General features: G+C 45.3%; 1 protein-coding gene across 1 annotated transcript; it reads right to left on the bottom strand.

The window, feature by feature from the left end:
- Positions 1 to 414: 414 nt before the first annotated feature.
- On the bottom strand, positions 415 to 19,256 carry LOC133420934 (uncharacterized). Its single transcript, XM_061710813.1, has 7 exons — positions 19,191 to 19,256; positions 19,024 to 19,128; positions 17,232 to 17,319; positions 14,643 to 14,835; positions 14,361 to 14,531; positions 3,701 to 3,747; positions 415 to 3,597 (listed from the first exon to the last, which is right to left on the bottom strand). Exons 1-7 carry the CDS (start codon positions 19,254 to 19,256, stop codon positions 3,053 to 3,055), a joined length of 1,215 nt encoding a protein of 404 aa, XP_061566797.1. The 3' UTR covers positions 415 to 3,052.
- Positions 19,257 to 25,587: the final 6,331 nt, after the last annotated feature.

Genomic DNA, 25,587 nt, shown 5'->3' with positions numbered 1-25,587 from the left:
CTTTGGTTTCAGAGAATAAGTGATGAAGCTGAACTTCAATCATCAATCACATTTGATTCATATAGCACCTTTCATCCAGGTACATGAAAACACGAGGTGCTTTGACATTTTGATTGAAAAACAAGCAAGACCAAAAAATACAAACTGGGAGACCAATGCCCCCTGACGTACAACATAGAATGTATCCAATGTATAAAAAGATCAAAGTTCAAGGATTAAGGCTAAAAAATAATCAGTCCACAACAATAAAAACAATAATAAAAAACATTATAAGAGATAGATAGATAAATAAATAAAACAGATAGCTTTAAAAAATGTTCCTCCGGTTCCTTCTCCGGTTACTCCGGTCCGGTGAGTTTGAGGCTTTTGTGGTTCTTTCAGTGGTTCTTTCAGTGGTTTTCCCAGCGGCCCCCGGTCCCGGGGGAGACCTGAACCCTGATATTTAACACTCTGGTTATTCCAGATGAAATGGTGACGTTTATGAATCAGACGCCAGCACAGTTATGTCTGTTTATGAACATTTGATAACTGGATGCTTTATTAACCGCTAAACCACGTTTTAGGAGAAAATACTACAATTTGTTGAAAAAACTACATTTGGAATCAAGTGTCATAATCGAATTGTACTTAGATTTTGTTTTAATTAGTTCAGGTAATAATAGTAGCGGAGAAGTGGAAATGGATGAGCGTGTGAAAGTTGTGGGTCCAGTGAATGAGGAATTTACATTTCTAAACCGCCCCCAGACAGAGTCAGAATCAAGAATAAAACAAGAATAATGAGATGAAAATCTAATTTATGATCAAACGTCAACATTCCAATAAATAATAGTATTTACAGGTGAAAGATATCAAATAAAAACACAAAACCAAACCAACCGAACCAAAAAAACTAAACAAACGGTGATCGTCATCATCGTCATCATCGTCATCATCATCATCATCATCATCATCATCATCATCATCATCATCATCATCATCATCTTCATCATCATCCTCATCATCATCATCTTCATCATCATCATCATCATCATCATCATCATCTTCATCATCATCCTCATCATCATCATCTTCATCATCATCATCATCATCATCATCCTCATCATCTTCATCATGGAGACACTGAGGAACCAGAACCAGAGTCCAAGTCCAGGATCCAACAGAGACGGTTTCTCTGAGCGGAGACTCTGGAGACTAAACTGACTAAAAAATTGGAGGCCAGTTACACTTTTGTGTAAAGATTATAAGATGTTAGCTCATGTATAGTCAAACCACCTGGATTGTGGCATAACAAAACATGTTGATGAATGCCAGTCGGCTTTCATAAAAGGCAGAAATATACATAATCACACGAGGTTGATACTTGATATGCTGGATTATTGTCTGTCCCCATGTTTGGGCGTGTTTAGCTACGCTAGTAGTCTCCCGTTGTAGCTGGACAGGCCTGGTGAGGAACGGTGAGTAGCGGAGAAGTGGAAATGGAGGAGCGTGTGAAAGTTGTCGCTCCAGTGAATGATGAATTTACATTTCTAAACCGCCCACACGGCTCCATTGATAAAGGTAGAGTTATGTGTGTTTCTTTGAGGAAAGGACTTTGCTCAGCACCGAAAGCAGCTCAAGTTTAGCCACGTAAATGCAAAGCACCCAGTCGCGTTTGACAGCACTGAGGGTGACATTGACAGACTGATCGGTGCAGCGTCGTCGGTGTTCCGGACCGTCGTGGTGAAGAAGGAGCTGAGTCGAAAGGAGAATCTCTCAATATTCTCCCAATCTCACCTATGGCCATGAACTCTGGGTAGTGACCAAAACGACAAGATCACAGATACAAGTGGCCGAGATGAGTTTCCTCCGCAGCCCAAGCCATGTTTTTGTTCCTTTCTTTTCCTGTAGTTTCACCAGAGCGTGTACTTTTATTACTTAGGTGTAGTTTGTGTTGGTCTGAAGTTCTCTCCCACTCTGTGACGCCCTGTTGTCTAGTGAAGTCTTCAGTCGGGTCATTTAACTGTATATTCATGTAACTCGGAGGTCTTTTCACTGTCTTCTTTAATTCCACTGTTTCACTCACATCTTTGTTTCATCTCTGTCCTCCGTGTGTTTTTCTCCACAACATCTGGTTCTCTGTTCGGGCTCAGCAAGCTGCACTTCTGGATGGATATTTGTAGGAAAACTGGACCTATTTTGTTTGGCAAATAAATGTCACTTTTATGTTCAATATGTTATAATATAAAGGAGAATAATTATAAAGTAATCATAGAAATATGACTAATATAATAACACAATTTGAATGATTACATGTTTAAACTATTATATGAATGATATTCCGATATTTTAAACATGTATGTTTACTCTGTAAACTGAGTTTTAGTAGCCTAAACATTGATTGAACATAAATAGCTGGTGTGCGTGTGTGTTCATTGCTCCTAACTGTTTATTTCCATCAGAAAGTCCCTGGTTGTAGCTCTGCTGTAGAATCTCTGCTGATAATTATTCATAAGTTTGCAGTGCCAGAACCACATCTGTCATGTTTAGAACAAAGTTTAGAAACATGTGGAAACCAAACATCCATCCGTTCCACGGACTCGCTGCTTCGGATCACGTGGTTCAGTCAAACAGCGACATCTGCTGCTGATTGGACGGACTTGGTGACGTCACAGCCGCAGCCGTGTTCTTTGGCCGTTATTGGAATAAATGTTGTTAAAACCTCCCCGTGTGGAAGAAGGAGCTTTCAATAACCCATGACACGGAAAGAATGTTGTTTTTAATCCAAGATTCATTTCTGATATCTAATACTCTGGTTATTCCAGATGAAATGATGATGTTTATAAATCAGACGCCAGCACAGTTATGTCTGTTTATGAACATTTGATAACTGGATGGTTTATTAACCGCTAAACCACGTTTTAGGAGAAAATACTACAATTTGTTGAAAAATTACATTTGGAATCAAGTGTCATAATCAAATTGTACTTAGATTTTATTTTAATTAGTTCAGATAATAATAGTAGCGGAGAAGTGAAAATGGATGAGCGTGTGAAAGTTGTCGGTCCAGTGAAGACTAAACTGGACACAGAGACACTGAGGAATCAGAACTGGACCAGCAGACTGTAAATCCAGCACAGAGAGGTTCAGAGAAGCTGGTGTTGAAGGTGTGGAGGTGGATCAGTCTGTCAGAGACTTCATAGAAGGACAGAGTTCCAGCAGGAACGTCCACGTAAACTGCTGCTCTGCCAGAGTCTGGACATGGAGATGAGGAGGTGATGAATGTTTCTCTTTTATTGTGAAGGACACGGTACCGATGACCTGGAGAACTGTCCAGCCTCCAGGAATGATCGTTTCTTCCAAACTCACAGTCATCAGAGGTTCCTTTCCTGCTGACTCTTCTGTAACTCACTGATACACAAACAGCTCCGCTCCACTGGACCTCCCAGTAACAGCGACCCGTCAGAACTTCTCCACACAGCAGCTGAAGATATTGATCAAACCTGTCTGGATGATCAGGATATGACTGATCCTCCCCCACCAACATCATCTTCCTGTTGTCGTCAGACAGTTTGATGCGTCTGTGGACTGTGTTTGTGTCGACGGTGAGTCGACAGGAATCTGATGGAGAGAACAAACAAGCAGCTGCAGTTATTATTGATCAGTTATTGATCACTGATGGACTCATGAAGGAGTGAAGATGGTTGAATAAAAACACACTTACACTTCCTCAGACCTGGTGTCAGCCATCGTTGTCCAGCAGGCTCCACCCTGGAAGGAGGAGGAGGAGGGTCAATTCAATTCAATTCAATTCAATTCAACTTTATTTCTATAGCGTCTAATACAACAGATGTTTGTCTCTAGACGCTTTTCAGAGATCCAGAACATGAACATGAACATGAACATAAACCCCCGAGCAATGATTACATAAACAGACCGGCTCAGTCTCTCTCAGAGGAAGCAGAGATGTCACAGCTTTTTCTCAACATTTACACTTCTTTCTCGAAATTTCAACTTTTTTCTTGAAATTGAACTTCAACATTCATTTTGACATTTCAACATTTTTCTCTACATTTCCACTTTTTCCTCAAAGTGCATAATGAAAAGAAAATCTTCCTCCTCTAAAATATTATTTCTATTTTTCTCCTGTCTAGCCCTGATACTCTCCCGTATTGTGGTCATGTGACGATAACGATAATTAAATATATAATGTAATATTGTACAGGAATAAAAACCAGACTAAAATGTAGATTACAAAATAAAAACTACGGTGAGACAGTAGACGCTGGGACGTACCCTGGGATAAATTATGATTAAATCTCGTTGTCAACGAATCTTTATCACCGCAGGAAAACGAGACGAGACGAAAATGCTGGTCATGTGACGATAACGATAGTTAAATATATAATGCAAAATCGTAGAGGAATAAAAACCAGACTAAAATGTAGATTACAAAATAAAAACTCTGCTAAAATGTGTCTTCATTTTCGTTGTCCAAAACGAGACTAGGGCTGAAACGATTCCTCGAAAAATTTGAGTAATTTTATTACAAAACATGATGGAGAATTTTTTCTGCCTAAAGGAATCGTTTAATTTTGCAGCTCAAAGCTGGTATTTCCCCCGGACTACGTTTAATGCAACACAACACGCTGACGCCGCGCACGTAAAGGAAGAAGAAAGAGGAGGAAATGTTTGGTTTAAAGCAAAAGAAAAGGCAGAAAGTGTGAAAAGTGTGGGTGATTTCCAGCTGGAAAACACCGAGGCAACACTGTTGCTGTTTCACTGTAAGCAGAACTGGAGTTGTAAAAATAAATCAGGGGGGATGGTGGATTTTATCATATGGGGACAGATAATTAGTGCTGATTACAAATAATATAATATATTACAAATAATAGCAGTGACCAAAACAGCTGCAGAAATACTGCAGGAATGACATAGCAGCAGTTAAATGCAGCCTTCTGTAAGCTTTAAATATCCACTGGGCTTACATCAAATACATCAAAACACAACAATAAAAAACACTTTTCTGAACTTATCAATATGACTCTGTCCTTCACAGGATAAGTAACATGGATCACTGCAAAAACTCACAATCTTAACAAGAATATTTGTCTTATTTCTAGTTAAAATGTCTCATTTTAGTAAAAAAAATCTCATTACACTTAAAACAAGACTCATCACTGGAAAAAACAACAATTTTATCCTGTTTCAAGTAGATTTTCACTTGAAATAAGTAGAAAAATCTGCCAGTGGAACAAGATTATTTTGCTAGTACTGAAAAGAAAAAACTGTAAGATAACACCCGCATCTACTTTGACGAAGACTTCACTAATAAAGTGTTCCAGGAGAGAGCAAAGTAAAGGGATGTCAGAAAGCAACTGAAGGAGAGAGGGATAAAGACACGTGTGCTTTTTCCGGCAAGGCTGAAGATAACTGAGGCTGGGGGAAAAGTAAGAGTGTTTCGCGACCCCCGACACGCAGCAGAGGAGCTGCGCGACTATGGAGTTGCCATGGAGACGACGCCCAGAGAGCCCGACCTGGAGTCCATGCTGAAGGCCTCCGGGTGGGAGACAGCGCCCAGCAGGAGAGCAAACCCGGCAAAGGAGATGTTGGTAGGAGTCAAAGAACTGTTGGATGCTATTAAAAAGCATGAAGAAGGTGAAGAGGACGAGGAGGAAGAAGATGAAGAGGAGGCGCGAGGGAAAACAAAGAGGATTCGAAGAGGAGACCACCAGAAAGTGACTTCATGAGAAAGGTATGGACAGATCAACAAAATTATAACAAGGACAGTAGACTAAAGGGGATTCCCTGTGTAACAGCCATAAAATGTCGTTTCGTTTTTCTCTGGTGTTTTTTTTCTTGTTATTTTTTTTTTTGTTATTTATTTTTATTTTTTTCTTTATCGTAAATGACTGAGTTACCAGGAAATCAAATAGTTATGGGATCTGACCACAAAGCGTATGATTTTGAATATCAGGTAGATCCGGAGTGTCACGTGTTTAATAACTTTATTGACACTTGTAAATATTATTCTGATGATGAGCTAAATGATAAAATTGTAAACAATAATACATTCTCACTCATACATTTTAATTCAAGAAGCTTGTATACAAACTTTACTAAAATTAAAGAGTATTTGAATAAATTGAAAGGAAAATTTAAGTTGATTGCATTATCAGAGACATGGATGAAGAAGGAAAGAGGTACTGAGTTTTATCTTGATGGTTATGATTTACATTATATAAATAGAGATAACAAGATCGGAGGGGGAGTGGCTTTTTTTGTTGATAAAGACTTGAGATGCAAAGTAATTCAAAATATGTCAATTGTTAAAGAAAATTTAATGGAATGTATAACTGTGGAAATTGATTTAGAAAAGTGCAGAAATATTGTGGTAACTTGCGTATATAGAACTCCAGGGTCGAATGTATAAACTTTTGTAAACAGTCTAGAAGAAATAATAAGTAAGGTAAGCGAAAACAAGACTTATATGATCTGTGGAGATGTGAATATTGATCTACTTTATGCAACAAAACATAAAGCAACATCCGATTTTTTGGATACACTATACAGCAGAGGCTTCTACCCCCTAATCACTAAGCCTAGTAGAATTACATCATCTAGTGCTACTCTGATTGACAATATATTTTTTAATGTCACAGAGAATAATATCAGTTGTGGGTTAGTAGTCAATGACATCAGCGACCACTTACCAGTGTTTGTAATATATGATTGTCACATAAAGAGTAAGGTAAAGGAAAACTGTTACAGATATGCAAGGGTAAGATCAGAGGAGGCTATACTTAAATTTAGAAATGATTTACAAAAATAAGAATGGAATGAGGTTTACACAGAGGGAGTAAATGGTGCATATGATTCTTTTTTTAAATGTTTCATTTCACATTACGATAAACATTGTCCAATAATTCAGTTTAAGATCAAAGGTAGTAACAACAAAAAACCTTGGATTACCAAGGGTTTACAAAATGCTTGCAAAAAAAAAATACACTGTATAGAGATTTTATTAAGTTTAGAACTTATGATGCAGAAAATAAGTACAAGAGGTATAAAAATAAGTTAACAACGATAATGAGACAGGCCAAAAAGGAGTATTATAATAAAATATTAAACGAAAATAAAGATAATTTGAAAGGTTCATGGAGGATCTTGAATGAGGTAATGGGGAATAAATCAACTCCAACAGTCATGCCAAATTATTTTGTTAATGAAAATCAACAAATTAAAGACACGAACCAAATTGCCAATGAATTCAACTCTTACTTTGTAAATATTGGACCAAATCTAACTAAAACTATCTCAACACAAAAGCAACACCCAGAGGGTAAAAAGAGAATGGGGAGCAAAGTGTTACAATCGATGTACTTAGGTGGGGTGAGTGAGAATGAAATAATATCCATCATAGCCAAAACAAAGAGTAAGACATCAACAGATAGTGATGGGATAGATATGTGAAACAAACTATTGACTGTATAATTAAACCTTTAAGTTATATATTTAATCTCTCTTTCAGTACAGGTGTTTTTCCAGAAAGGATGAAAATGGCAAAAGTTATTCCTTTGTTTAAGTCTGAGGACAAGCACGAATTTAATAACTACAGACCAGTATCAGTACTCTCACAATTTTCTAAAGTCCTTGAAACATTATTTGTACAGAAGTTAGATTTATTTTTTGGAAAAGAATCACTTGCTGAGTGAGAGTCAGTATGGGTTTGGAACTAACCGATCTACAGCAATGGCACTAACGAAAATAATGGAAGAAATAACAACAGCATTTGATAACAAAAAATATACAATTGGGGTTTTTATCGATTTAAAAAAGGCGTTTGATACAATAAATCATGACATTTTAATTTCAAAACTACATAATTATGGTGTGAGAGGAATTGCTTTGGATTGGTTAAGTAGTTATTTACAAAATAGAAAACAATATGTTCAGCTGGAGGGTTCTAAATCTGAATGTCTGAGGACAGTATGTGGAGTCCCACAAGGATCCGTTTTGGGACCTAAACTTTTTATTTTATACATTAATGATATTTGTGAAGTTTCAAAAACTCTACAGTTTGTTTTATTTGCAGATGATACGATTTTTTTTTGTTCTGGGGATGATTTGGGGCTTATCGCTGAAAATATCACCAATGAAATGGTTAAACTTAAAAGTTGGTTTGATAAAAATAAGCTTTTGTTAAATCTGAAAAAACTAAATTTATGGTTTTTACAAATCGAAAAAAGGATGAAATTTCACTTTCATTTGCAGGAGAGAGCATTGAGAGAGTGTCTGTGTTTAGGTTTTTGGGTATTATTTTAGACGACAAGCTGACATGGAAAAACCATATAGCATATGTAAAAGCCAGGGTGGCGAAGAGTATATATATTTTGAATAAGGTTAAGTTTATTTTGAATACTAACACACTAAGAACCAGTTTTACAGGGGGGATGATTTGGACCGTTTTTATTTCAGGGGGGATGATTTGGACCGTTTTTATTTCAGGGGGGGATGATTTGGACCGTTTTTATTTCAGGGGGGGATGATTTGGACCGTTTTTATTTCAGGGGGATGATTTGGACCGTTTTTATTTCAGGGGGGATGATTTGGACCGTTTTTATTTCAGGGGGGGATGATTTGGACCGTTTTTATTTCAGGGGGGATGATTTAGACCGTTTTTATTTCAGGGGGGATGATTCGGACTGTTTTTATTTTAAGGGGGATGATTTGGACCGTTTTTATTTCAGGGGGGGATGATTTGGACTGTTTTTATTTTAAGGGGGATGATTTGGACCGTTTTTATTTCAGGGGGGGATGATTTGGACTGTTTTTATTTCAGGGGGGGTGCCATCTCCCCTCATCCCCCCTCAACTCCAGTACTGAATGTAAGACAGAGCTGATACAACAGTACGTCCTCAACGCTGCTGCAGCTTCTCCACCAACACCCTGTTACTCCCAGAGGGAGGACCGTCACCCCAGACACGGTAAAATTAAGTTAATGTAGCGCTAATTAATGAGATTAACGTTACGGTACCTTGCTAACATAACGTTAGCCCTGTGGAGGGCTGGGTTTCTATTAATTATGACGACTGTCGATGCGTCTAACTCATTTAATCTGTAAAAACACAGAGCTGTGGAGAGATGAGGATGAACAATAAAAACGTAATAAAGCTAACTGGGTAGTTTTCAATTTTATCTCTGTAGTCATTGATGGATAAAACATCAAGTAGCGCTGGTGGCTAATGTGCTCCAATACAGCAGGGCTCAGAATTTTATTTTAACACTGCCAAAACTCAAAATCTTATCAAGACTTTAACTTGAAACTTAACTAGAACTTAAAATTTGCTTGACACAAATGAAAGTTCAATTGAAACACGTGGGAAAAACAGCTAACCTTTTAATTGATGTGTGTTATCAGGTGTAAGAGCATTTTTAAGTTAGAAATAAGAACATTTCTTGGTAAGATCCTTAGTTATTTGAGTGAAGGCAGTGAATTTGGCCAACTGGTGTAAGTTCAGGGTTTTTAAATGCACAGCCATGAACCTACTGGATTATATAATTTAGTCTTAGTAATGTCAATTAACATCTAACATCCTATTAGGGCCCGAGCACTTACAGTGCGAAGGCCCTATTGTATCTTTAGGAAATGTTCTGTTTTTTTTTTTTCCTTCTTCCGACGAAATGAGGGCCTTCCCCCTAAAAGTGCCTCCAAAGTCACCAAATTTTGCACCAGGCCAGGTCTGACGTGCGACTTTTGTTTACTACAGAACGGATGATCCAGCATCTGTTCTCCAAGCTATTTATTAAATGAATGGTGTCTGGTCTTGACCACCGTTTACTGCGTTACACCGACGCGGAGGCTACGCCGTAGGGTACGCGGCGACGCGCAGCCTACGGTGTAGGGCCCACGGAGCCGCGGAGCCCCGGAGCCCCGGAGCCGCGGAGCCCCGGAGCCGCGGAGGTGCAGCTTCCCCGGGAGCCGCAGATGATCTACAGGTTAGAATGCTTATGAATGTGGTCGAAAACGCAGATCTTCGGTTATGTGTGGAAGGGTTTTTTTTTAAAAACGATGTAATGTGGATGCAAATTTTTTTATAAACGGAGGGGGGAAATATTCGTTTTTAAAAATACCCGGCTACGTGTGGACGGGGTCTAAGAAAAGATAAGATGGATCTTTATTGTCTCCCTTAGGAGAAATTTGTCTTGGACACGAGGCACGGCGACAATCATACTCCAACAAACATATAAACAACCCTGAAGTCTTTGCCCAAACGTAGAATCAACCACACTATAATTAACTCACATCAGTTCCCACTCCCAGAAAACCCATTACACAATAGAAGAAGAAAACTTATTGCACAGAGCCCGACTGAACTAATTGCACGGATGTCCACATTATTGCACTGACCTACACACAAGAACCTACACATTTTTGCAAAGCCCGACTAATCATATTGCACAAATGTCCACATTATTGCACTGACCCACAGAGAAAAACCTACACATTATTGCACATTTCTTTCCTCACGTCACTCCCAATCACACACACACACACACACACACACACACACACACACACACACACACACACACACACACACACACACACACATACACACATACACACACACACACACACACACACACACACACACACACACACACACACACACACACACACACACACACACACACACACACACACACTTCATCTCCTACTGTTCAGTAATTTAATTGATAGTGGGACAAATGAGAATTTATACCTGTTCAGTTTACACATGGGTTGCCTGAATCTTCTGCCTGAAGGCATTAACACATACTCCTTATGCAGGATGTGGTTTGGGTCAGCAATGGCTTTTTGGCCTTGCTTCATAACTGTCTGCTCAAAAATCTCCTGGAGAGTGGATGGGGGCAGCAGACCGATTATTTTCCCTGCCCTTTTGATCAAATTCTGGAGTTGTGATCTAAATTTAACGGTCAAATTACCAAACCAAGTTGCAATGCCATAACGGATAATAGATTCAATGGTTGCTCTGTAGAACAACAACATTATGTGTTTATCAACTCCATGGATCCTGAGCCTACGCAGAAAATGCAGGCGTTGACTGATTCTTGAACAGATATACTCAACATGATGAGCCCATTGCAAATGAGAATCAAAACAAATGCCTAAATACTTAAATACTGTTACCTGCTCAACTCTCTCTTCACCAATAAAAACAGGGCTATGATCGCCGATGCATCTGGGGTCGAACACAATTTCTTTTGTTTTCTTAGCATTTAAAACCAGACTATGTTCCTCACACCCCTGTACAGTCTCTTTTATCTCTGATTTGTACACAGAAATATCTGAGCTGCCTGTCAGAAGACTCAGTATGGCCGTATCATCTGAGAACTTAAAAATGTAGTTGTTTGAGTGGTGATTCCTACAGTCATTTGTATATAATGTAAAAAGAATAGGAGAACTGACGCAACCCTGGGGAGCACCAGTATTGATAACCTGTATGTCGGAGAGAGTTGAGTTGACTTTCACCTGTTGCTGTCTACCTGTGAGAAATGAAAAGTACCATCTGATTATGTAAGGATTCACCTCCATGTGCTTTAATTTGCTTAACAAAATGTGAGGGAGTATAGTATTAGATGCAGATGTAAAATCCATAAACAGTACTCTTGCATAAGCAGTAGGATTTTCAAGGTGTTTTAGAACTAAGGGGTAAATCCACAAAGAACAGATTGCGCCCGCAAATAGCGCTGTGAATTGCGCCGCATTTGCGCCCGCAATTTCCCCCGCTTTAAGGTCCTATTCACAAAAGATTTTGCTCTAATGATATACCGGGGCAAACACGCCCATAAAGTTCTGCAGCTGAGTGTAATTTGCCCTTGTCTCAGTAAGTGAGCGGAGCTGTTTCCAGTGTTCTCCATATTTCAGCACACAGACTGGTCCATAATGAAAACTGCAGAAATAAAAAATCAAGCGAGTGAAAATAAAACGCCGTGAGGCGCAAGGGCGCAATTTCCACTGGGAACAGGGGGGGCATGTCCGCCCCCACTTTTCAAACTCATGCTTTTGTGCTGCAGATCCTGCAGCAGCTGATCGTCCTGACTGACGCTGAGCTTCACAGGGACACGATCAGCGCTATTTTATTATAAGTCTGATATATGTTGTGATATGTGATGACATTATTAAGCTGTTAAACACACACATTCTAGATTTATAAATTTATATGGTGGAATTGTTTGTAATAAAGCAGCCCCTTTACTGTATGGATGAATCCTGAGCTCCTGTTATTTTTATTTTTAAATCCGAGATAAGTCCACAACCCCACTTGATCTGACTGTGTACAGTCATGTCTGACTATAGATTTCACCCTTAAGTTAATATAATTCAGTATCACACAGGCTTGAATGACATTGAAGAGAGAGAGAGAAACAGAGAGATGGGGAGTGAGGAGTCGTTTGCGCGCAGTTAATACACGCTTGGAAAAGACGGTATTTGCTCCACTATTTTTGCGTGTGGCAAATAGCGCTGGCCTTTGTGAATTAGACGGTTTTTGCAATGAGGCTTATTTGCATAGAAAGGGGGCAATTTTGCGCCGAATGTATGAATATTACCTAATTTACATTTGCATGCAAATGGCAAAGGCGCACCATGACGCTATTTGCTTGGCAGCGCAGTTTGTGCTGCAATTCGCCCTTTGCGGGTGCTTTGTGAATTAGACGCTCTCTTTTTGTCTCATTTGCACCGGTTTAGCGGCCGCAAGAGCCGCGCAATCCTTTTGTGGATTTGGCCCTAAGTGTGTTATTGTGTTCAAAGTGTCATCAGTGCCTAGGCCATCCTTATACGCAAATTGGCAGGGGTCTAAAAGATGTTGCACTTCACCTTTCAGCTTCCCCACAATAATGCGTTCAAGTGCCTTCATCACAGTAGATGTTAACGCTATTGGTCTGAAATCATTATTGTCGTGTGGACAAGGTTTTTTCGGAACCGGAATAATGACAGCTTTTTTCCACATCTTGGGAATAGTGTGTGTGTCAACAGACAGCTGGAACAAGGGACTCCAGGCTGGAGTTAATTCATCAGCAAAAGATTTCAGAAGAAGAGCTGAAATGCCATATGGCCCACAGGCCTTCTTAGTGTGTAATTTTTTAAAAACTTTAGCCACAGCATCTGGATCAATCACAATTCTGACTGTTGGATCACATGATGTTAACATTTCCCTGCATTCCTCAACACCATCACTCGTTACACAATCAAACCGCTTATAAAAGCTATTGAGTTAATTTGCTTTTCCCAGTTCGTTTAGTACGTTAATTTCCCTTTTGTTGGAATTCAAGTTCGTTATTTCTCGCATAGAGTCCCACAGTTGCTTTGAGTTCTTGTTAGCAAAAGCTTCTCTGATGCGTAGGCTATGTTGTTCTCATGCCTCTCTTAATTTCTTCCTGAGTTCTTTTTGGACTGCTGTCAGTTCAGTTCTGTTGTTGTTCCAGAAAGCTTGCTTCTTTCATTTGAGGCAGTGTTTAATCTCAGGCGTGATGTAGTCCTTATTATTTGGGTATAATTTGATGGTCTTTTTAGGCACTACAGTGTCAACGCAAAAATGTATATACCCGGTTATAGTCTCTGTAATGCTGTCAATGTCATTCATGTCCTGAAAAAAGATGTCCCAGTCTGTGACCAGGAAGCAACCACTTAACTCCTCCTTACTCCCCTCCTGCCACACACTGACGGTCTTCACGATGGGTTTACTTCTTTTGAGAGCAGACTGAAAGGTGGGAATTAACTGAATTGAGTTATGGTCTGAATTTGCAAGGGGTGGTCTGATTTTAGCAGCATATGCATCCTTAATATTGCCATAACACTTATCAAGTATCTTATTTTTCCGTGTGCTGTTATTGACATATTGTTGGAAACCTGGAAGTGCAAGGTCCATTTTGCAGTGATTAAAATCTCCCAATACAAAAACAGGTCCATCAGGTTTTTTTTCCAGTTGCTGGTGAACACAGTCAGCTACACGTGAGGCAGCTTTGGGACCATTCCCACTAGGCGGGACGTAAACGGCACAAATAAAAATATTCCCATAGTCTCTAGGTAGATAAAAAGGTCTCAGACTTAAGCATATGAGTTCGAGATCAGGGGTACATACTGTGTCCTAAAATATTGGATAGCTGCAGCCCTAGTGTCCTACCTGAGAGTGTCCTACCTGAGAGTTTCCTACCTGAGAGTGTCCTACCTGAGAGTGTCTTACCTGAGAGGGTCCTACCTGGGAGTGTCCTACCTGCTGGTGTCCTACCTGAGAGTGTCCTACCTGCTGGTGTCCTACCTGAGAGTGTCCTACCTGAGAGTGTCCTACCTGAGAGTGTCCAGCCTGAGAGTGTCCTACCTGAGAGTGTCCAGTCTCCAGCGGGGATCCTCCACTCTAGACAGAAGCTCCCCTGCTGACTCCCCTGGATGGTTGTAGCTCAGGTCCAGCTCTCTCAGGTGGGAGGGGTTGGAGGTCAGAGCTGAGACCAAAGAAGAACTTCCTTCCTCTGAGATCAGACAGCCTGACAGCCTGCAGACACACAACACAGGTCTGCTGATTGTTCTCTACTCAAGTGTCCTGCTGCAGACACGTTTAGCAGCATGTTCACTGGACCTGGAGAAGACTTGAATGAATCCTGACCTGAGACACTCCAGGTGACAATGTGGACTCTCCAGTCCAGGACACAGCTGCTCCAGTCCAGAATCCTGCAGGTCGTTGTTGCTCAGGTCCAGTTCTGTCAGACTGGAGGACTGAGAGCTGAGAACTGAGGACAGAAGTGGACAGATGTCCTCTGAGAGGTGACAGCCACTCAGTCTGCAGACGGAAGAAAAGAACAACAACCAGGGGCCTCATCTATAAAGCTTGCTTGCGCAGAAAAAGCGCCTGAAAGTTGCGGAAGCCACCTTCTACGCAAATCCTCGGATCTAAAAAGAAAAAACTAACCGAAAAATCTGCTTATCTTTACGGCAACTCGGACCCTCCCGTAAGAATTTACTTAAGACACGGGGAACTGGCGACGCAGGGATTGAGGTGGTGAAATGAAGCCAGATTCATGTAATACTCTTAATAATGTCATCACATATCACAACATATATCAGACTTAAAATAATAAAATAATAAAATAAAATAGCGCTGATCGTGTTCCTCTGTGTGGAGCTCAGTCAGTCAGGACTCTGGTGCTACTGGAGCTGCAGCCTCTTCTAGACCCGCTTTAGGACAGAACAAATGAAGGGCTGCGTTTATGGAGCCCCACGGAGCCCCTAAAGGGACTCAGATTTTTTTTCATATAGATATATGAGTTTTACGCACGCGTGAAACCTTTACGTGCAGGTGTATGGTGCCTAAATTAGGGTCCTGCGTTAAAACGACGCAGAGCCTACGGCGTAGGGTACGCGGCGACGCGCACCTACGCCGTAGGCTCTGCGTTGGTGTAACGCAGAACCATAAACCCGCCCTGAGCAGCTCTGAGGGGAGACGGGAGAGGCCAGGCATTTTTAAACTACCAGAAGTATTTTAGAGTCTATTCTCTGAGGTCCAGGGAACCCGTGTAAAGACCTCAGAACTGGACTGATGTGTCCACCTTCTTGGTTCTGGTGAGAACCAGCAGTGTTCTGGATCAGCTGTGTGATTGACAGCTAGTCAGACCTGTGAAGACGCCGTTGCAAGAATCAAGTCACCTGAAGATAAACATGGATGAGTTCTGCAAGGTCCTGCAGAGACATCAGTCCTTGATCCTGGAGATGTTTTTCAGGTGATAGAAGGACGACTTTGTCCATGTTTTAATGTCTGTGGAGGTCCAGGTCTGAGTCCATGACTACACCCAGATTTCAGGTCTGAGTCCACGACTACACCCAGATTTCAGGTCTGAGTCCATGACTACACCCAGATTTCAGGTCTGAGTCCATGACCACACCCAGATTTCAGGTCTGAGTCCATGACTACACCCAGATTTCAGGTCTGAGTTCATGACTACACCCAGATTTCAGGTCTGAGTCCACGACTACACCCAGATTTCAGGTCTGAGTCCACGACTACACCCAGATTTCAGGTCTGAGTCCATGACTACACCCAGATTTCAGGTCTGAGTCCACGACTACACCCAGATTTCAGGTCTGACTCCATGACTACACCCAGATTTCAGGTCTGAGTCCATGACTACACCCAGATTTCAGGTCTGAGTCCATGACTACACCCAGATTTCAGGTCTGAGTCCACGACTACACCCAGATTTCAGGTCTCATCAGTGGTTTGTAGCTGCAACACCTAAAGCTGTGTGTTGACTCTTAAACGCTCTTTTTCTGGTCCAAAAACTACTAGTTCAGTTTTGTTTGTGTTCACCTGAAGAACATTATCCCACATCCATTTATTGATCTGTTCTCTGCATCTACTCAACACTTGTATGGGCTCATTGTCTCCTGGTGACATTGAAATGTACAGCTGTGTGTCATCTGCGTAGTTATGGTAACTTATCCTGTTGTTTATTATTACCTGAGCTAGCGGAGGCTTGTAGATGTTGAATACGAGGGTCCTAGGATAGAACCTTGGGGAACCCCGCATTTCATTTTTGTTGATTCTGATGTAAAGTTACATGTTGACACAAAATAGTCCCTGTCCTTTAAAGGAGCTTGAGGCAAGAATAAGAAATGAGACTCATTAGCGCCACGACGACCGTCGGGATTACTGCAGCCAGCAGCGAAGCTGGCACGGGAGAACGGGGAGAACGCGCATGAAGCGTCATTTGACGTCATATCTGCAGGACAGCGCGGGAAATTCGGGCCCAGAATTGCAGCGCATTTTGCAGCACACAGCCTGTTCAAGGCAACGGAGAGATACACTAGAGGGCTCATTCGTTTTGGTTTGGAACGCTTCATCTGAAATTATTACTAGAAAACTTAAAACGTTTACACATTTTTTTCATAAATCCTGCCTCAAGCTCCTTTAAGTGAGACTCAAACCAGTCAAATATTGGTTCACAAAGTCCGACCCAGTTCTCCAGTGGCTCTAGTAAAATACTATAACAACGGTAGCAGATGCTGCGCTGAGGTCCAATAGTACCGGCACTGTGGTTCTTCCACAGTCTGCATTTATGTGGATGTCAATGAACACCTTGACAAGGATGATCTCAGAACTGTGGTGAGCAGGAAAACCGCACTGGAAGACGTCGGCTCATCCTGGTCCAAATAGGAAATGTTCCCCTGAACGGACGGATATGCGGACACACAGCTATACAGACGGAGGTTCCCCCTCCAAGGTGTGAGGATGTGGGATGAAGAATCCCTGGTTCCTCCTCCAGTGTCTCTGGATGATTCTCCACGTTCTGCTTTTGACCAGAGGATAAAAACTGACGGTCACGTTGATGCAGCTTCTGACAGATACCAAGTCCTCATGACGCTGCAGGGCGTTCTGCATCACTTCCTGTTGCCTGTCTGTGTGTCGTAGCGCGTCTATCCTGTCTGCATCACTGATTAGCGCTCCATTTCTGGGTTTGGTCACATGTTTACCGCCGTGACCTCGGGGGACGCACCTGGGGCCTCATTTATAAAAGAGTGCGTAGGATTCTTACTAAAAGTGCACGTAAAGCCAAAAGACGAAAATGGCGGGCGCAAAAAAAAATCTGGATCTATAAAACCCTGTGCACGCACACTTGTACGCAATGTTCGCTTTATAAATCACAGTCCAGCTGGAAGGTTGCGCAGGTGGATTTGCCTCATATCCCGCCCTCTACACGCCCACTTTTTACCTTAAAAGGGTAATGCAAAGTAGTATTTGCATATGAATGAGTCTGCTGAGCATGCGCAGTGGCTTCCTGCAGTCTGTTTGGCGTCAGAATGAATGAGACGTGTCGAGCCACCGTGCCACTAAATTTCACGGAGACTGAGATGTTGTGGATGAGGTGGAGGCAAGAAAACCACATTATTTGGTGGTCACAGTAAAAGTATAAATAGTATAGAAATCGTGTAAAATAAAGAGAGTGAGTGGCACGTCGTTGCTGCGCTAAACGACGTGAGTGCCACCAAGGGCGCAATTTCCACTGGGGACAGGGGGGACATGTCCCCCCCACTTTTCAAAATCATGGTTATGTCCCCCCAACTTTTCACAGTTTAAAAACTGACGGTAGGCTCAGCCTGTAATTGCAAATCATCAAGACACCCTGTGCAAAGACGATGCGAAAACGGCACGGCAGCCCCGCTCCTCCTCCTCCCTCCTCCCTCGCCTCTCTCCGCAGTTGCTGCTCAAGGCTGATTTATGGTTCCGCGTTAAATCAACGCAGAGCCTACACTGGTGCGCGGGCCGCATAACTAAGGCGTAGGCTCTGCGTCGTTTTAATGCAGAACCATTATATAGGCTTACGCCCGCGTGTAAAGGTTTCACACGCGCGTAAAACTCATTATATATATAAAGAAAATCTGAGTCCCTTTAGGGGCTCCGTAGAGTGGCCCGGCACTATTCTGTCCTCAGTCACTCTACAGTTGGAAGTGGTGGATGACGAGGAGGTTCCCGGCGTGTCCTGTACCGCGGCTGCAGCTGCAGCACCAGAGTCCTGACTGACACTGAGCTTCAAACACAGAGGGACACGATCAGCGCTATTATATTATAAGTCTGATATATGTTGTAATATGTGATGACATTAAGAGTATAACATGAATCTGGCTTCATTTCACCACCTCACCGCCTGCGTCGCCAGTTCCCCATATCATACGCCTGTTCCTACGGGAGGGTCAGGGTTGGCGTAGGGATACGCAGATTTTTCGATTCGTTTTTTCTTTTTAAATCCCAACCTTTGCGTAGAAGGTGGCTTGCGCATCTTTCAAACCCTGTTTTGTGTGCAAGCAAGCTTTAAGTATGAGGCCCCTGGGCACTAAAACACTAAGTTAGTGTGGTACCGCTGTTTAACTCTACCAAAACAATGTGGGACTCCGGATTTTTCTCTGGACCTCAAATCTGACCAGTGAAATGTTTGACGGCATGTCGTCCTTCACCGCTGGCTGTCCAGGTGGACACCAAGCGCCGACTATCTCACTTCTGGGTCGGGTCTCATGAGGAACTCTGACTCGCTGCAGTTCCTCGACTGGCCGCTAGAGGCTGCAAAAACCAGCTCATGGTTGATTTCACGTCCACAACAACTCTGAGGACGGTGAATGTGTCACGTCAGGAGAGTTTATAGAAAACATTACATCTATTTGTAACATGACTGATGGACAGTCGGCTCAGCTGATGGTCATCCACCACCACTCCCTCATCCCTCATTGTCATGGTAACAGTCATCAGTGGGTTTTAGTGACCCAGCGTCGCTAAACGCAGTAATCCTGGATTTCTCCAGGGAATCAACATGTGGAAGGAGATATTCTGCTGGAATCCTGAATCCTGCTGCTGCACAGCTGGATGATGTTGTTGACAGAACTACAGCTTCAGTGTCAACAACGTTGGACGGTGTCGTCCCTCAGGAACACAAGGTCAAAGGTCAGAGCAGGTCGGCCCCGTTGTTAGGAGTCCTCCTCCTCTGGCTGGGAGAGCCAGCAGCACAGGTGCTGCTGATCTGCATTCAACCCCAGCTGCCACTGATCACCAGCCCAGGCTTAAAAGAAGACCTGGACCTTCACTCAGTGCTTGATTGTACTGAACCCATGCGGTAACTAAATCTGGCCTTTCAGGAAACTATCTCTAGCTTTTTCAGACCTCCAGTTTGAACCTCTGTGCCGTGCTTACCTTAATCCCTCTGTTTTTTTTGTCCCAAGGCTTTTTGTTCCTGTGTCTCCGTTGCCTCCCTGGACCCCTCCTCGACGCCTTCCTCGACGCCTTCCCCTCCAAGCCATTCTCGTGGATCTCTGTGGCCCCCTCCCTGCTGCCAACTCACGGCTGACCCTTGTCACCTGGACCCCCAACCATCGCTCCCACGTTTCCTCTGCCTTCACCCCCTGGATCAACCCCTGAGTCAGTTTTTTTCCCCTTCACTTTAATAAACAGCCTTCTGGCTCTTTATTTAAATCGTTTGGTCTCCTGCCTGTTTGTGGTTGGCTACCCGGGTTCACCTAAGGTTTTGGGGTCGGACCCTACAGAACAATCAAGCCAAATATGGACCCTAGCCAACCCAGACAGGCGGGTGCCCCACCCGCCACTATGCCCAAGCTCCCTGACCCCGAGGGCCTCCAAACCAGAGTCCGCGAGCATGATGCCCAGCTTGCAGGCCTAAACAGCCAGCTCACCCAGGCTTTCACACGGGTCACAGGGGAGATTTCCACTCTCCAGATCACCTCTCAGACCAACGCTGCTGCCCTGGCGACCATTGGCGCTCAGCTCGCTTCCCTGACCGAGGTCGTCTCCCGACTTAGCGGCCCTTCTGCAGCCCCTCAGCCCAGCCCCTTGGTCCCGTCTGGTCATAACCCCCCTGAACCTAGCACAGAGCCCAAACTCCCATGTCCCAAGAGTTTTTCGGGAGATTTTGCCCAGTGCAAGGGGTTTCTCGGTCAGTGCCAACTCCTGTTTACCCACCAGCCCTCACGTTATGGGTCCGACGAGGCCCGGATCGCCTTGATCATGTCCCTCCTCTCGGACAAAGCCCTCAGCTGGGCCATTGCAGCCGTCGGCCAGGATGTGTCTCTCTCCAAGGACTACGCAAGATTCCTCGCAGAGTTCAGACTGGTGTTTGATCACCCGGCTGACGGGGCGGACGCGGCCAGCCGGCTACACACCCTCCAGCAGGGGACTCGCTCTGTCGCTGACTACACCTTGGACTTTCGGGTGATTGCCGCAGACAGTGGGTGGGGCGACCTGGCTCTCCGGAGCGCGTACCGGAGGGGTCTGAGTGACGCAATAAGGGATCTGATCGTTGGAAGAGACCCACCAGCTACCCTCAATGCTCTGGTCACCCTTGCTCTGCAGATGGATGCACGACTGAGAGAGAGACGCCAGGAACGTGCTCAACGCTCAGGGGCTACACCCAGAGCATACTCGGCCCGTTCCCCTATTAACCCCGATGGTGGTGGAAGTTACCCATCGGGCCCCACATTCCCTCTCTCACCTAAGCCATCATCTGGAGGAGCCTCTGATGAACCCATGGAGGTGGCCAGGTCACGCCTCCTGCCTGAGGAACGAGAGGAGCGTATGCGGGGTCGACTCTGTCTTTATTGTGGGAAGGAGGGGCACTTCATCAGAGCCTGCCCTGTCCGCCCAAAAGACCTGGCTCGCTAGCTAAGGGGATCCTGGTGAGCAAGACCACACTACCCCAACCCAAGAACCATCTTTTCCCTGCCACTCTTTCATGGGGCACCGAGTCACTCTCTGTTAGCGCCCTGGTGGATTCAGGGGCGGACGAGTGTTTGATAGACATTTCCCTAGCCCGTCAAGCTGGTATCCCACTCGTTCCCCTTGACTCCACCTGCACCGTCCAAGCCTTAGATGGCCACTCTCTAGGTAAGGTTACGCACTGCACTGCTCCTCTCACATTGACGCTTTCAGGGAATCACGTGGAGACTGCACGTTTTTTGGTGTTACACGCTCCCACTGCTCCCCTGGTGTTAGGTAGGCCCTGGTTGGAGAGACATGATCCCCACATCTCGTGGTCTGCTGGACGGATTTTGGGCTGGAGCATTGCTTGCCACGCCAACTGCCTTCGCTCTGCCCGCTCTCCGTCCAGTAGCCCTCCGCGATCGGTCTCTCCTCCAGACCTTTCTGGTGTCCCCTCTATCTATCACGATCTAGCTTCCGTGTTTAGTAAACTTCAGGCCCTTTCACTCCCCCCTCACCGCCCTTATGATTGCTCCATAGATCTCCTTCCTGGGGCAGCTCTTCCAGTTGGTCGGCTGTTTAACCTCTCTGTCCCTGAGAAGGAGACTATGCGCAATTATATCACAGAGTCCCTCGCCTCAGGCATCATAAGGCCATCATCCTCCGCGGTAGGCGCAGGCTTCTTCTTTGTGGCGAAGAAGGATGGCGGCCTGAGGCCCTGCATAGATTATCGACAACTAAACACCATCACAGTTAAGAACAGGTATCCACTCCCCCTCTTAAGTTCCATGTTTGAACCCCTGACCCACGCCAATGTTTTCACTAAGTTGGACCTCCGCAACGCCTACCACCTAGTGCGCATTCGGGAAGGAGACGAGTGGAAGACAGCGTTCAATACCCACCTGGGGCACTTCGAATATCTCGTCATGCCTTTCGGCCTGACGAATGCCCCAGCCGTCTTCCAGGCGTTGGTGAACGACGTCCTCCGGGATATGTTGAACATTTTTGTGGTGGTCTACCTAGATGACATCCTGGTGTTCTCCAGGACTGAGGAGGAGCACCAACAACATGTCCGCCTCGTCCTTCAAAGGCTTTTGGAGAATCGCCTGTTTGTTAAGGCTGAGAAGTGTGTGTTCCACTCCGCCTCAGTGGAATTTCTGGGCCATGTTGTGGAGAAGGGTCACGTTCGTGCCAACCCCAAGAAGATCCGGGCAGTAGAGGACTGGCCTACCCCTTCTGACAAGACCCAACTCCGGCGCTTCTTGGGGTTTGCCAATTTTTATAGACGGTTTGTCCCAGGGTTCAGTCGGGTCGCCGCCCCTCTCACTGCGCTCACCTCCACCCTTCGTCCTTTTTGCTGGACCCCTGATGCAGAGTCAGCGTTTGGGACCCTGAAGGGCCTATTCACTAAGGCGCCTGTGCTCTCCCATCCTGACCCAGCACGCCAGTTCATTGTGGAGGTCGATGCGTCAGACACAGGGATTGGAGCCGTTCTCTCCCAGCGGTCGGAGGAGGATCAGAAGATCCACCCATGTGCATACCTCTCCCGGCGATTCTCCCCAGCAGAGAGGAACTATGACGTGGGTAATCGGGAGCTTCTAGCAGTTCATGCTGCGCTGGAGGAATGGCGGCATTGGCTGGAGGGGGCAAAGGAACCCTTTATTGTATGGTCTGACCACAAGAACCTAACATACGTAAGAACCGCCAAGAGACTTAACCCCCGACAAGCACGCTGGGCACTCTTCTTCAGCCGCTTCAATTTTACCCTCACCTTTCGCCCAGGCTCCAAGAATGCGAGGGCTGATGCCCTCTCCCGCCTGGAATCCGAGGAATCCACCAAAGCCCTTGCTACCCCGGACACTATTCTCCCCCCGGCCCGGGTTGTGGGTGCCGTCACCTGGGGAATCGAGACGGTGGTAAGAACGGCTCAACGCACCCAACCTGATCCTGGCAATGGACCCCGTAACCGCCTGTTTGTACCTGATGCTGTCCGGTCCCAAGTACTTCAGTGGGGTCATGCCAGTCGTTTCGTCTGCCATCCTGGTGCTCGACGTACGGCGGCTTTCATCCGCAGGCGCTTCTGGTGGCCGTCCCTTGAGGCTGACACGAGGGAGTTTGTAGCTGCCTGTGATGTCTGCTCCCGCAGTAAGGCCTCTCATCAGCCCCCAGCAGGTCTCCTACGCCCCCTCCCAGTCCCCAGTCGGCCATGGTCTCATGTGGGGGTGGATTTTGTGACTGGGCTCCCCTCATCCCAAGGTAACGATACCATACTCACCATTGTTGACCGGTTCAGTAAAGCTGTTCACCTTGTTGCCCTGCCCAAACTCCCCACAGCTGCTGAGACTGCAGAACTCCTGGTGACCCATGTCGTACGCCTCCACGGGATTCCCCAGGATATTGTCTCGGACCGTGGTCCCCAGTTCACTGCTAAGGTGTGGCAGACTTTCTGCAGTGGGATTGGGGCCACAGCCAGTCTTTCTTCGGGATACCACCCACAGACCAATGGGCAGACGGAGCGAGCTAACCAGGTTGTGGAAGCGGCCCTACGTTGCGCTACCACCAGCAACCCTGCCTCCTGGAGCAAGTACCTACCTTGGGTGGAGTATGCCATTAACACTCTGGAAAGTTCTGCTACTGGGTTGTCTCCCTTCGAATGCTCCTTAGGTTACCAACCCCCGTTGTTCCCAAGCCAGGAGCTAGAGGTGGCGGTCCCTTCCACCCAAGCTCATCTCCATCGTTGCCAGCGCATCTGGAAGACTGCACGGAGGGCCATGCTACGGGCCAACGAGCGGTCTCGGCAGACTGCTGATCGACGGAGGAGGCCAGCACCAGCCTACAGTCCGGGTCAAGAGGTGTACTTGTTGGCCCAGGACCTGCCACTTCCTGCCACCTCCCGGAAGATGGGACCCCGCTATGTTGGCCCATATACCATTGACCGCATCATCAACCCCATGGCGGTACGCCTCCATCTTCCAGCGTCCCTCAAGGTTCACCCCGTGTTTCATGTGTCACGTCTCAAACCCGTAGTCTCCAGCGTTCTCTCTGCCCCAGTTCCCCTTCCCCCCCCGCCACGGGTCCTGGAAGGGGGTGACCTGGTCTGGGATGTTAAGGAGCTCCTTGCTGTCCGTCGTCGGGGCCGGGGCTATCAATACCTGGTGGACTGGGTAGGGTATGGCCCCGAGCACCGCACCTGGGTCCCTCGCTCGTACCTGGCGGACCCCGCCCTCCTGAAGGACTTCTACCGAGCCCACCCGGATGCCATCGGACGGTCGCCCGGTGTCTCCCGTAGGAGGGGGGGTCCTGTTAGGAGTCCTCCTCCTCTGGCTGGGAGAGCCAGCAGCACAGGTGCTGCTGATCTGCATTCAACCCCAGCTGCCACTGATCACCAGCCCAGGCTTAAAAGAAGACCTGGACCTTCACTCAGTGCTTGATTGTACTGAACCCATGCGGTAACTAAATCTGGCCTTTCAGGAAACTATCTCTAGCTTTTTCAGACCTCCAGTTTGAACCTCTGTGCCGTGCTTACCTTAATCCCTCTGTTTTTTTTGTCCCAAGGCTTTTTGTTCCTGTGTCTCCGTTGCCTCCCTGGACCCCTCCTCGACGCCTTCCTCGACGCCTTCCCCTCCAAGCCATTCTCGTGGATCTCTGTGGCCCCCTCCCTGCTGCCAACTCACGGCTGACCCTTGTCACCTGGACCCCCAACCATCGCTCCCACGTTTCCTCTGCCTTCACCCCCTGGATCAACCCCTGAGTCAGTTTTTTTCCCCTTCACTTTAATAAACAGCCTTCTGGCTCTTTATTTAAATCGTTTGGTCTCCTGCCTGTTTGTGGTTGGCTACCCGGGTTCACCTAAGGTTTTGGGGTCAGACCCTACACCCGTGGTTTAATTCACAACTGCAGGTTTTAAAGCTAACATCCAGATAGATGGAGAGAAAGTGTTGTTTCCCTAACTTAATCAAGATTTCATTAATCAAGAATCAATAATATGGTACTGATTAGACCACACTGAGGTTTAAACCTTTGATTTCTGTGTGGAGTGTTGAGGTGAGTTTGTAGTGAAGTGGGTTCTACCAGTAAAACTGGACTGAAGTGAATTATCTGCTGCAAGGGAGTCAGCAGGAAAAGACTTGAGTGAATCCTGACCTGAGAGACTCCAGGTGACAGTGTGGACTCTCCAGTCCAGGACACAGCTGCTCCAGTCCAGAATCCTGCAGGTGGTTGTTGCTCAGGTCCAGTTCTGTCAGACTGGAGGACTCAGAGCTGAGAACTGAGGACAGAAGTGGACAGATGTCCTCTGAGAGGTGACAGCCACTCAGTCTGCAGATGGAAGAAAAGAACAACAACCAGGTTATTTCACTGT

This window comes from Cololabis saira, chromosome 20 (assembly GCF_033807715.1).
Source record: "Cololabis saira isolate AMF1-May2022 chromosome 20, fColSai1.1, whole genome shotgun sequence".
Lineage (NCBI taxonomy): Eukaryota > Metazoa > Chordata > Actinopteri > Beloniformes > Belonidae > Cololabis > Cololabis saira.
The sequence above is the reverse complement of the archived record's forward strand: the minus strand, read 5'-3'. Positions and strand labels throughout refer to the sequence as shown.